Here is a 12803-nt window from a genome sequence, read left to right as displayed (position 1 = left end):
TCTGGGATGAGAAACCTCTTGCAGTACATCCACAGTATTCCATGTTCAACAGAAGATGTGTACCTGCACAGGGATGTAATGGGACTGTTAGATGGGACTCCAAGTTCACAACTAAAGAATATGGCACCCACACAACTGAGGTAGCAGAGAAGATGGAGAAGAAAGCCCTTTGGTAAGACTCACTTGAGCCTCAGTTGTCCATATGAGGCTGAGCATCACTCATCATTAACACATCATAGAATCATAGAATGGCCTGGGTTGGAAAGGTCTTCAAAGATTATCTAGTTTCAACCCCACTGCTATGTGCAGGGTCACCAACCACTAGACCAGGCTGCCCAGAGCCACATCCAGCCTGACCTTGAATGCTTTCAGGGATGGGGCCTCTTGCCTCAAATGAGTGACACGATTAACAAGCAGCCATCACGAGATATGCAAAAAAAGAATGTGATATGTTGAGACTGAAAAGAGAAATCCTATGTGGGTAATTTCTTAGTGGGTTCTACTACAAAAAGCAAAAAATAACCTGGGCGAGCGTAGCAGGAATCAGGATGAGTCCAACAGATCAATGTGTACAGAAGGTTCTCCAGCATCTTCGACAGCCTTATCAAAAGCAGAGAGCTTTTTTCAGCACAGGAAGGGGGCAATTTCTGTGCATGCTGTCTGCTATATTGCTGAGGTGGGTTAAAATGAATGCAACCATTCAGGTGCAGAACCTAAAAAGAATTTCTGGTACACTGAGATCAGCATTTCGTTTCTTCTAAAATTATGCACTGAGGGTACTTAGCAAATCAGTCTCTTTGAATCTCCATCTCTTCTGCTATAGATTGGAAAAATAATAATTTTTTTAAAGGTATGCCAGTTCACAGAGGTAAAAATGAATGGTATTTCTAGAATGTTACTGCTGATATCATCATCAGATCACCGTGAGTCCAACAGTGCTGAGGGGCTAGGATCACTCCAAGAAGCTACTTTGCAGATAGACCCACACATTACTTCTTGTTTGTCTGGGTGCTCTGACAGAGGATTTTCAATCCTTTCCAGAGCATGAATCATCTCAAAGCTCACTGTAATTCTATTGATCATAATTGACACTGACCACAGATTATGCCACACATTGAAGAACAGATGACAGACCCTCCAAGATCAAAGGTGTTCCAAGAGTTTTGATCTGCCAACTTTTGCTGTATCTTCCATTCCAGTTTCACTACAAATTACTGTTTTAGCAAAATTGATTCGGATCTGGTTGATGTTTCAAAAACTCCACTTTTACACTGACTTTTTCCTTTGTTATACATTTCAAATGTCACTGAATTTCCTACGTTTATTTTTACCTGAAAGTAAGATGCCAAGTGCTCTTAAGGATACCAAAGTATAAGCAAGTTGTGTTTCTAGAGTTTATCATCATTCTCTAGCAGCTGAGATGAACAAAATACTCATACTGCCAGAAAGTGTTGGTTTGGTGCAGGCCACTGGATTTGTAGCAACTACAAGGCCAAAGATTCCTATGCCAAAAACAGGGCATGGAGATGTTACACAACAGGCAGGAGGAAATTGGATCACGTGATGTCAACCTCAGATCCTACTCAGGCAATGTTGAATGTTGATGTCCACATCTATTAAATTTGTTTACTAAACTGTCTCATTATCTACTTTGTGTCAGGATTTCTTTAGGGTGGGGTAGAATTGGACAGATGGGCTTCAGAACCTTCCTTCAGGCATGGAACAGCCAGGATTGGACAGATGGGCTCCAAGAAGCTACCTTTAGGCCTTGAACACATGGGAAGAGAAAGAGGAAGGGAAAACACATGCAATCTCAATTTTAGAAGCAAGCATAGAAGCCAGCGAAGGATGTTGGAAACTTGAGGTTTCTACCCACCTATCATCTTCACAGTTCAAACTGGAGCAAGGGCATCTCTCCAGAAGAAGCTGGACCATGATTCAACAGCTGGAAATACCTGTTTGGCTTTTAATGTCATGACTAGTCACAGATATGCTGGAGGGGACTTTGTGCAGCTAAGTGCCTCAATGTTTTTTAATAAGCTTTTTAGCAGCGAACACATGCTTTTTCTTAAAACCAATATGAAACCACATTTAAAGTACCATAGAATGGAACTAAGAAATGACTGAGAGTCTTTTAAGCACACAGATACATTAACCTCCCAGATTTAGTTTTCAACCTCCTTTTTTTTTTTTTTTTTTACAATGGAAAACACGAGGCAGCAAAATAACACTTTTGGCCACTGCTGTATTAACTAAACACTCCCTTGAGATTAACAAAAAACAAATACTGGAGTTCATAAACAAATTATCTTTTTAAAGTTCATGAAACCAATCTTGAGAAAGGTCAGACAGTGATCAACAATGTGATCCCAGACTCCTAAGGATTCCTGTAAGTAAATACAATGCCCAGCTTTAGGAACCTTGATATTTAAAGAGAACTGCATAATAACTTCTGTGAGGAAAAATACTGACCTGTCCATTGCAAGTAATGCAGTAGTTGTAATACAATGCTATTAAATGAACAGGTAATTAATTCCAGCAGATAATCTTTGTGTAGTTAATGTGGATTCTGAGGGCCCACATTGCTGACACGCAGACAGCTACTGCAGCAGTAGAATCGTAGAATCATTCAGGTTGGAAAAGACATCTAAGATCATCAAGTCCAACCCCAGCCCACCCTCATCATGCCCACTGACCACGTTCCTCAGTGCCACATTTCCATGGCTCTTGAACACCTCCAGGTGTTCAGCCTATACTCGTGCACTACCATTCTTTCTGAAAATAAATGTTTCCTAATATCCAGCATGAATCTCCTCTGGCACAACTTAAAGCCATTAACTCTTCTCCTGTCACTATTACCTGGGAAGAGTGGTAATAGAACGATTAGCAGGTTTCTAAACCAGAAGGTTTCCATCTTTCCTTGTCCATCAAGAATAGAAATAAAACTCCAGGTATCCTCAGGACAGGTTGCTCACTTACCCACATTCAGTGTACCTCCCACCACCACAATACAGGCTGCACTCAGGACATTGCTGGAGTTGGTGGGGAACTCAAGAGTCCCAAGGATGTAGAGACCTCTTAAAGGAGGAAGATCTGTGTCCACCAGGATAGTCCGGTCTGAAAAACAAAGCAGAAAGTGATTTGGAGTGTAAGTATGAACGTGGAGAAGCTTGAAACATTTACTTTCCTTGAGATTAGATTATTTAAATTTTCGATTAGAACCACTGAAACAGGGCTTGTGTGTTTGTGCCACATCCACAGCCAGAGCTTTATCTGCAGCTGAGGCTCCATGGCATGACTTTAATCTGAAAATGAATGATAACACAATATTTATAATATTATATTCATATTTGCATGCTTAAGTCTCATCAAATGTCACATTTGAACATTAAGAATGCATGTGAAGGGCAAGTTGTAGACATGCCAATCTCATTGGGTGAGTCTGGTTCTGTTTATGAAAATAAATCTTGATCAACTAATACAATACAATGTGAATAATTTAAGCTGTCCAGACAATATTTTTCCCTCATGATATCGCAGAGAACAAGAACGAATGAAGTGAAAAACTACTGCATTCCCTATTAATTAATTGGTTGACAGAAACCAGGGGAATCATTGTTCCCTCAGCTACTCGAGGACAAAGCAAGGAACGTGAGTCACTTCTGACCATTTCCAAATTCCTCCATCCCCTCTTTGACCAAGCTGATACTAAAAAGTATATTACAGCACTGGATATCACCAGAGATCAATTCATGATTTCCTAAGCTAGCTTATTTCTGCTAATTTTGGAGTGTCATTGGCTGAGCACACTGACATCACTGCTGTCCCCCAAATGTGCAAATTTACAGTCAGTGAGCCATCCAAATGCCAACTAAGCTTTCATTGTAGGGCATGAGTAGGACTTAAACAGCACACATTTTAATGGTAGTCCACCACACAGAGGTGAATTTCCCCCTCAGGACACATCTAATATTCTTTAATGTCACTGGAAGGTTTTCAGCCAATTGCACTGGAAACCACCTCAGAACTTTAAATTGCAGAGTTCAGCTCCTTTCCATATCAACAAGAGTAGCAGCTTCCTGGAATGGTGCATCTCAGAGACAGCGGATGCACCTGGAAGGAGGAGAAGGGTTCGATGTGATGCTGCCATTCAGTCTTAATGTGGAGCAGAAGTTCCCTGTAGGATTGTGGCCTTCATAAAAATAACTTGCAGAAAATGTCTATTGTCAACATAAGGGCAGCTGCCAAATCCTACTCAGATATTTCCTATGGCCTTGCTTTGATAACATATGCATTTATTGTGAGGCACAGCTACAGAAAACAAACGGGATTAAGGAGCACAGGTTTTCCAATGGGCTTTGACAAAGAAGTGTGAACGGGCCACCTGAAACTCCTATTGACATGCAACGACTTCAGAAGTGAATGAGATGTTAACAGTTTTGCTCCTGCCAATGCCATTAGCACCTTCTCTGTACAAAAACAGAAATGACCGTGCAATAGAAAGCGCAAGGAAAGTCTTCTGGAAACATGCAATTAGTGGTTGACTTGAGCCATTTAGTGTGAAGGTTTGTAAACTCAGACTATCTGCAGGAAACATAAAACTACACAAAGCACACGCAGAAGGGAACTACAACAATATGAGTAGGTCGTTTCAATATTGGTAGGCCCAGGTCCTTTGGTTTTGCAGTCTTGATGTGCCACAGGTATGTGAGGAGAGGGAACCACTGCATGCTCGAGGGACTTGGGTCTGCTTACAGGTTTGCTCACATTTTCTTCATACACTGTCCTCGTAATTCAGTCTTCCCACGTCTTTCTTTCCATTGTTTTTCCTTCTTTCTCTCTGGATATCTGCAAGGGACACGCTGGTTGCTCTGTTCTCAAAGCTGAAGCCAAGCAGTGCAGCTATCCATGGTCACTCACAACACCCCAACTCAAAAAAAAACCCTGAATCCACGGGCTGGAGCATCGTTCAAGCATGTGACATTCTCACAGCATTCCAATGTAATAAGTCTCTACAGAGCAAATGCAAGTGCAACATTTTTTTTTCGCCTAAATCTCATACCGATAGCACTTAGTATATTTTCATAGGCATGAAGAAACTCCCGTCTATAATCTCTTTACAGGACAGGTATCGTCCTATGCCCTGCAGAGCTGAGATGGGTAGGCACAGTATGTGAGGATACGGAACAGAGAGAAGAGAATAAGGGAAAAGATGTTGTTAAAATGATATCTCTCAGACAGAGCGGGTATCTAGTTTGTGAAATCACAGCTCGAGAATGTGGCAAAAAGCTGCAGCTGACAAAGGCCATAAGTATATTCATCAAACACAGACTGGAACATTTTCACAAGGAAAAGAAGGGCTCCTAGGCATGCTATTTATATGTCAGGTTCCTGTCTTGAACAGGTATTTTTTGCTGAGTTGCACATTCTCCTGAAAAAGGTTTCCTAAAGGAAATGCTGGCCGCTCTGTAACTGTAGCATCTTATATGTGAGCCCTGAAACACAGTTATATGAAATTCTCCGATTCTGAGACATCTCTACAAACCTGGGGTTTCCTCAGTTGAACAGAGCCACAGGGTGTGATGCCTGGGGTGTGAAGTTCTCAGAGGGGGAAATGTTACTCTGTAGAGACAACAGAAGACTCCTTCACAGTCAAACAGCTTCTTGCACGCTTGAGAAAGTCAAACAGATTCAAGGGAGGCTTCAGGATGAACACAGTCCGTACAGAATGTGCTCAGTCATGTATTACAAGGAGATGGCTACAAAAGGGTTAAAATCCTAAACCTTTGGTCACTGAGCTCAAGAGATTTATTTTCACAGAATGACAAAATTGAGTGGCTATTCTCCAATGAAGACATTCTCATAATAGCACGCAACCGCTTTTAGAAAGCAATAGTTCAAGCCTGAAAACAGGGCTACATTTCATTATCCATATATTTTCTTCTACACAAAAGCTCACAGGTATGCTACAGTCTTAATGTTCAGATGTACCACACTGAGAACTCACTAATGACTCCAGCACTGACACAAAATGCCTTTGATCAACTGCATTGCACTATAAAACACCATAGCATGCCATTGAATGGAAATCAGGCACAACAGAAGAGCTATTATATGAGATACAGTACTCCAGCATTCATCTCTTCAAACAGAAAAAGTTCAAAGAAAATCAAAATCAGAAAATGAATAACAAAGTGAATTTCACCACTAAAAAAAAAAAAGAAGAGGAAGAAGAGGAAGAAAAAGAAATTGCCAGAGGCTACATGATATCATACCAAAACCCTTCAAAACAGCATTCCATCGGCTGGAATTATAACACATTCTCCTTCCAACCCCGAGTGCGCTGCGTCAGGAGTGTGTCACACTGAAAACCATAAACCAAAGCCCTGAAAATCCAAGGGCTTGAGAAGCTAATGCTGCCAGACCAGCATGACTAAACTCCTCCAGCTTGTTTTTCAAGGTGCAGAGGCTGCCCAAGCCTGTTTGGCGAATGCAAGAAGTCGTTGCGGGATGGCTGCAGCTTTGGAGGGTGAACGTTCAGAGATAACAATGCACATTCCTGCAGCCAAAGTCATCCATCTGGAAGAGACTTAGACCTGCGAGGGAGTCAGACAATGAGAAGACTTGCAGCACTCCAGCACTAAAAGTTAATTTAACAGGAGGGACCCACCTCTGCTGCAAGAACTTCTGAGTTTCACCAATACTTTCAAACAGGGCAAAACCAGAAGAACTGCATATTCATTCTTATTTCCAATTCCTCAGATTAATTCAGAGATTTCAGCACTGTGTCAGGGCTGGACCAAAGTCCCCCACTGCACTTCTTTGCATTAGAAACAAGATCTGAACACTCATTACTTGCTTTGTTTAAATCTGTTCTTTCAGGGCTGAGAGGAGTGACCCAGTAATGCAGAGCATATCAGAAATAGGCCCAGGACTTGGCTTTCAAGCTGAAAATCATCATGGATAGCTTCCAGAACAGATAATTAAGAGTAGCTAAAAGAGGCTTCTCATTGGGGATCCCGTACAGCCCCCTGGCCATGGTGCTGGGCACCCTGATCTGGGCAGCCCTGCTGGAGCAGGGGGAAACAGAGGGATCCAGAGGGGCATGCTATCATTCTGTGAAATGAGAAGGGAAACATGAACAAAATGCCATGACTAAACTTAATGACTTAATGATTTCATTCTAGATTTTGGGTCTGAGCAAAGACCTCACATTTCTCTCGCCTCTCATATACACAGTTGTGGCAGCAAAGTAAGGTATGACAAATGGACTGAAAATTCTTCTTGCCTAATCAAATCTTAGGTGCTTTCATTTGAGCCAAACAGTGCTCTTGTCACACCAATAATGGCTATGATTCCAATTTAAGACACTGAGCACTGTCAACTCCCACCATAAACACAGGTTTCAACAGCTCCAAGCCAAAAAGAATGAGGAGGGAGAGGAGAAAGAAAGCAAGAAGCAAGGAGAGGGTAATCAGAAAAGATTGATGAGTGATAGAGTAGTTCTTTCTCGAGAGAGTTCAGGTGATGGACAAATCTGTGTTCGTACCCATGTTGATATTCTTGGGCTAAAACAGAAGAACAATTCCAGAAATGGAAGGGCGAGGAGGAGGGTTTCTGCGCACCTGCTAATCACACATCTCAATTCTAGCGATAGAAGCCAAGGTGTTTTTTATCACTGATAGGAGTAAGATGGTCACAGACTACACTTGTCCACCAATCCTACCATTTTCACATATCATTTCCCTCTTTTCATCTGTTAAACACTTAGTTGTGGTTTTTCTACTCAGTAAAGCTCCTCTAAAGAGCAGACAGTTTCACTGCCCACAGTGGAGCACCCTGCTCTGAGGAGCTGAACACTGCAATTCAGAATTGCAAGCTCCGAGGGTCTAATCCCACTCAGGCACTAAATTTTGACCCCAAAGACTGTGAGGCCACATTGCACAGCAACAGGCCTAAGCTAACGAGCTCTGCCTCTCAGGAGAGCTAATTAGTTCTGGTATATCAGCATGCTGATGCAGCAGTCTTATTTCCAGTTCTAGAACTAGATCAGTTGGGCTGGGCTGTGGGCAGTGTGCGATGCTTCAGGCACAGCTTAGTCATGTAGATAGAGCCTTGTGGTATGTTGCAAAGGCCACGGTCAATATCTCATGCGGCAGCTTAAAATGAGACACTCTAGGAAGAGGATTACACTGACATTCGCAGGAAACACAGAGGTGGTTTGCTCATAGGTGAATTTGCAATGCAGCAAAGGATCACCAGAACCTCAGCAACCAGTTTCTACTTTCCTAATCTAATCAGAACAATGAAACTCCAAACCTTTAGCCAAGCTTTTTTAATTGATACCTCTTATCTCTGTGTAGATTATAATTTGCTTCCTCTGTTGGAGCAGATTCTATTAATTAACTAATATCAGTACAGAAGCCTCCACTACCATTGGCACTCTTGTGCTTCTTCATATCTGTCTCTGACACGTAGTTATAGTTTTTGAAGGCTGAAATGCTTTGGTCATGGGTTCTAAGTAGGGGTGTTTGTTGACCTGGGTATAATGTGATACACAAGAAGTTGAAATATGATCTGTTGTAGTTCTCTTGTCTTGTTCTTTGAGATCAATGAAGGAGAAAATACAAAATGGTGTGCAAAATTCATCCATAGCAAGAAGACCAGAAAGAAAGCAAAGCACACAGGACATGCATCCCTGTTTAATGTCTACGTAAGGGGTCAGGTATAACAGAGATGAGAGTGGCATAGGAACCAGGGAGAAAGAACACTTTACTTCTTTCTCACTGACAGACAGGTGCAAGTTCAACATGTGGAGTACTGTTGTTGGAAGAGAAAAGCAAGCAAGTCCACTGTTTTGGGTGCCGCACTTGGACTCTGTAGATTAGGGTCAACCTCTTGTTCTGGTACAGACTCCCACTGGCCTTTAAATGGTGTTGTGTATACACACAAGGGAAACAGATACAGACCTTCACAGAATGGTTTAGAGGACAGACATTAATGGCAAGCTGTGCTTTTCTCTCCAGGTACTCCTGAATGTGGTCTGTAGAAATGCAGATCAGGATGCACTTTATGATGCCTGAACTAAGTCATCTGATAAGAACAAAGTGCCTAAACTCCAATCATAGTAAATTAATTTAGACATTTAGCCTAGTCTGAAATGTCCTTGGATATCTGAGACCTCCACACCACAGAACTGGCAAATACATCACTGGGGAAACGTTTTTTAGCTTTAAAAAATCAAATCATGAGTATATTTCAAAATAAACCAGTACTGCAGTTTGAAAACATTAAAATATTTCCTCCCTGAAAAGAAAAAGATCAGCATAAAACATTTTAGTTTTGTGAATATTTAAGGCCTTTAATTTTTTTAAAAATTATCTGCTAAAGTTAAAATAACTTCACAACTTTCAGTAAATCTGAAGTTCTGTCAAACTTAATAGAAATTTTAATGACAGGAATGTTTCAGACAAAAATCTCTTATTCAGCCTTCAAGTCAATGCAAACTGTCTCCTTGAAGGAAGCTGAGTGAGGGGGCAGCGTGACTCATCTTTTCTGAAAACAAAAACTACATGCACAGGGCTTTTCCCAGTTATTTTTGATGTAGAAGATTTGATGCCAAGAACACATTCTGGATGCACAATAAGGAAGACAAAATAAAATCCAACTCAACAGTATCAAAATCACAGAACTATCTTCACTGGAAGAGACCTTCAAGATGATCTTCATCTAACCATCAGCATGACCTACTGAGTCCCATCACTAAATCATGTCCCTTAGCATCATGTCCACATATCTCCAGTAATAGGCACCCCATTTCAGTGCTTGACCACATTCTCCATGAAGAAATTCTTCATTATAACGAACCTAAACCTCAGCTGGCACAACTTGTGGCCACTGATATTGTCAATCATCCTCATATCTGAAAGATCTCCGCAAAGAACTTCCAGCTCTAAAGGAGAGATAGCTGCTCAGAGAAGGTCTGAGCAAACATGCCGACCTTGCAGTATAGGGAAAGATCAGCAGACCTTCTATCTGTCTTTTCAGACTTTCCAACTGTCTCAGAAAATGAGAAACTCCAAACTGATTACAGTTCATTGAGACCTCTTCTCTTCCCTCCCAGTTTTCCCAGCACTTAGCTCCCAGATGCACAAGTCTAAAGGCTGTTAGCCTGTTTTTTAGTACACTGATGATATATTTTTAATGATACATAATTAAGTCCAAACTGCTATTTATACTCCCCACCAAAATGCCAGCACACAGCAACAGAAACTTTTTTCCACATTGATTTCATTTGCCAAAAACACACAGAAGAGTAAGAGACAAAGAGCAGCATCACTCCTATTTCCAGATGTGAAACTGTGGTAGGCACATAGACTTACAAGGTTTCACAGAAATGAGGAGAAGCACCAGGTCCCAAAGTATGTCAGGTTCACAGCACTCAGAGGATCATAAGATAATTCAGTCTGAAGGGAACCTCAAATGCTCATCTAGTCTAACTTCCTGATCAGATCAGGGTCAGCTTTTATGTAAAAAAGTTAGCACAGGTTTTCTCCTCCAAATGTTGCTGCAAGCTGCATCATATCTTTGCTAGAATACAGAAGGGCATTCATGCAATAAAACTGTAAATTCAGTCAGTATTTAAATATAACTGAAGTTTGAGGCTGAAATGTAGACAGAAACTGAAACATCTGGGAGGCACTCATGGCAAATGGACTGAGAGGTTATCATTGACACCAAGAATTGGAATAGGAGAATAATATGGAAGGTGGTACAACTGTGGAAATGTGAAATGTCCTCCCTGCACAATACATGGAGAGGTAGGCCAAGAGATGAGACCTTTATGACCCATAATTCTGCTCCTAAAATAAAGTCCCTGAATATACTTGAGCCTGAACATCAGCATGAGTAACACTTCGTGTGTTTATGTGCATGTGTAAACAGAAAATATCATTCCGTTCCAAAAATCACACTTGTTACTGTAGTCAAGAGACCACCAACATGATCAGATGCTGCATACACTAGAATGGACCTTGGTGACAAAGAACACATGGAGAGTTTCTAATGTAGAGAGATCTAAGCACCATTACAGAAATTGAACACCATCGTTTCCATCCTTACTGGGTAAGATGATGACGTCTTCTCCTGGACCTGGGATGCTGCAGTTGAATCCACCCCAGCCTTTTTCCACATCCTTCCATGTCTCTGGGTGCGACCATTTCAAGACAGAATCAGAAGGATCTACAAAATAGGATGTATGAAGAGAGAATTATTGTTTTCAGGGGAGACCTTATAGCTCTCTACAACTACCTAAAAGGAGGTTGTGGTGAGGTGGGGATGACTTCTCCCACATAATTAGTGATAGAATGAGAGAGAATAGCCACAAGTTGCATCAGGGGATGTTCAGGTTGGACATTAGGAAACATTTCTTCTCCAAAAGAGTGTTTAGGCACTGGAACAGGCTGCCCATGGAGGAGGTTGAGCCACTGTCCCCGGAGGTGTTCAAGAAACATTCAGATGTTGTACTAAGGGACATGGTTTAGTGAGGAAATACTGGTGGTAGGTGGACAGGTGGACTGGATTTATTAGAGGTCTTTTCCAACCTTGGTGATTCTGTGAGTATTTTTACTTACATCATCCAAGGCTCTGAGCACACTGAACACAAAGTTAAAATGAACAAGCAAAGACACAAGCCAGTCACCTCTTCTTTTGTGGCAATACCAGATGATAAAAAATGGTAAATAACTCTACCATAAAAATGTCAACTCTTCTCACACGTTTTCCTTCACCAGTGTTATAGAAAACAGATTGAATTCCTGGAGTATGCTAAATTATAAAAGGTTTTTTTTTTTTTTTAAATGAGTAATTAACTCTCATAAGGTTTTTAGCCCATAGAAAAGCAATGCTATGCATGTGGTAACAAAGACTCGTGGTGGAACACCAGCTTAACTGGGACACGTAGCAACTCCTACAAAGTTTTATTTTTAATGTTCAGCTTAATCCAAAGGGAAACTTTTGAGTCTCAGAAGCATCAGGAAAACACTGTGAGAAATAACATTCACAAAGTGTAGGTACTCGTGCCTGCATTTTAGACAGCTAATGAGCCAGTCTTACAAATTAATTGCTTAAGCTTGCTGTGCCATCAGCAGAGGAAGGAAAGCCTTCAGGGAAGTCCAGCACACACACAGCTTCTCATGTCCCAGACTAACGCAGACTGGGCCTCCCTCTGGAGGCCTCTGCAAGCACCTACCTCTGACTGAAACTGGCTCTTTTTCATGAGGGGAGCTTCAACAGACATCACTGAGAACACAGGGGCAACCTCATGCCTACATGCAGTGGACTAGAAAACACTCAAAAGCACTGCGGAGTAGAAAAACTCTCTTGCCAGCATATGGTGAAATGAAGCTCGGGATCAGCTCTTGAAGGCTGGGTATTCCTTTACTTATCTGTTCAGGGAGAAAATGCTCTGTAACAAATGTCTAAGCCCTATGGCAACATAAATGATTATTGTTGATAATAAACAGCAGGGCGGCTATGAAACTCAGATCCAGTTTTGGAGGTCTCCCCCATCTCCGGTGTATTATGCTGTCTGACTCGGTGTGTAACTGTGCAGTAATGTCAGACTATTACACTAAGATGACTGCAGAGCACTAAAATAGACTGTACTCTTACATTCCCCATGACCTTCCTGATCTTCTGTGGCATTTCTTAACAAAAGTTTATGGTCTTTTATAATGTGGAATCACACATTTATCACGAGCAATGGTAGACACGGCTCAATGAAATGCTTAAATGAATGCCAA

General features: G+C 41.4%; 1 protein-coding gene across 13 annotated transcripts in view; it reads right to left on the bottom strand.

Moving 5' to 3' along the window:
• The window catches only part of PKHD1 (polycystic kidney and hepatic disease 1 (autosomal recessive)), a 230830-nt gene that overhangs the window by 79061 nt on the left and 138966 nt on the right, over positions 1-12803 (bottom strand). For all 13 annotated transcript variants that reach the window (XR_005858607.2, XR_005858605.2, XR_005858606.2 and 10 more), the window contains 2 exons: positions 11122-11241; positions 2980-3117 (listed from right to left, as the gene is read on the bottom strand). Coding sequence is in view for 10 of the 13 variants with exons in the window: in XM_040697985.2 (XP_040553919.1) it covers positions 2980-3117; positions 11122-11241 (258 nt within the window). In the remaining 3 variants the exon portion in view is untranslated. The remainder of the gene's footprint in view (positions 1-2979; positions 3118-11121; positions 11242-12803) is intronic.

The sequence above is a fragment of the Gallus gallus genome, chromosome 3, assembly GCF_016699485.2.
Source record: "Gallus gallus isolate bGalGal1 chromosome 3, bGalGal1.mat.broiler.GRCg7b, whole genome shotgun sequence".
Taxonomy (NCBI): Eukaryota; Metazoa; Chordata; class Aves; order Galliformes; family Phasianidae; genus Gallus; species Gallus gallus.
This window is presented reverse-complemented; position numbering and strand designations above follow the sequence as displayed.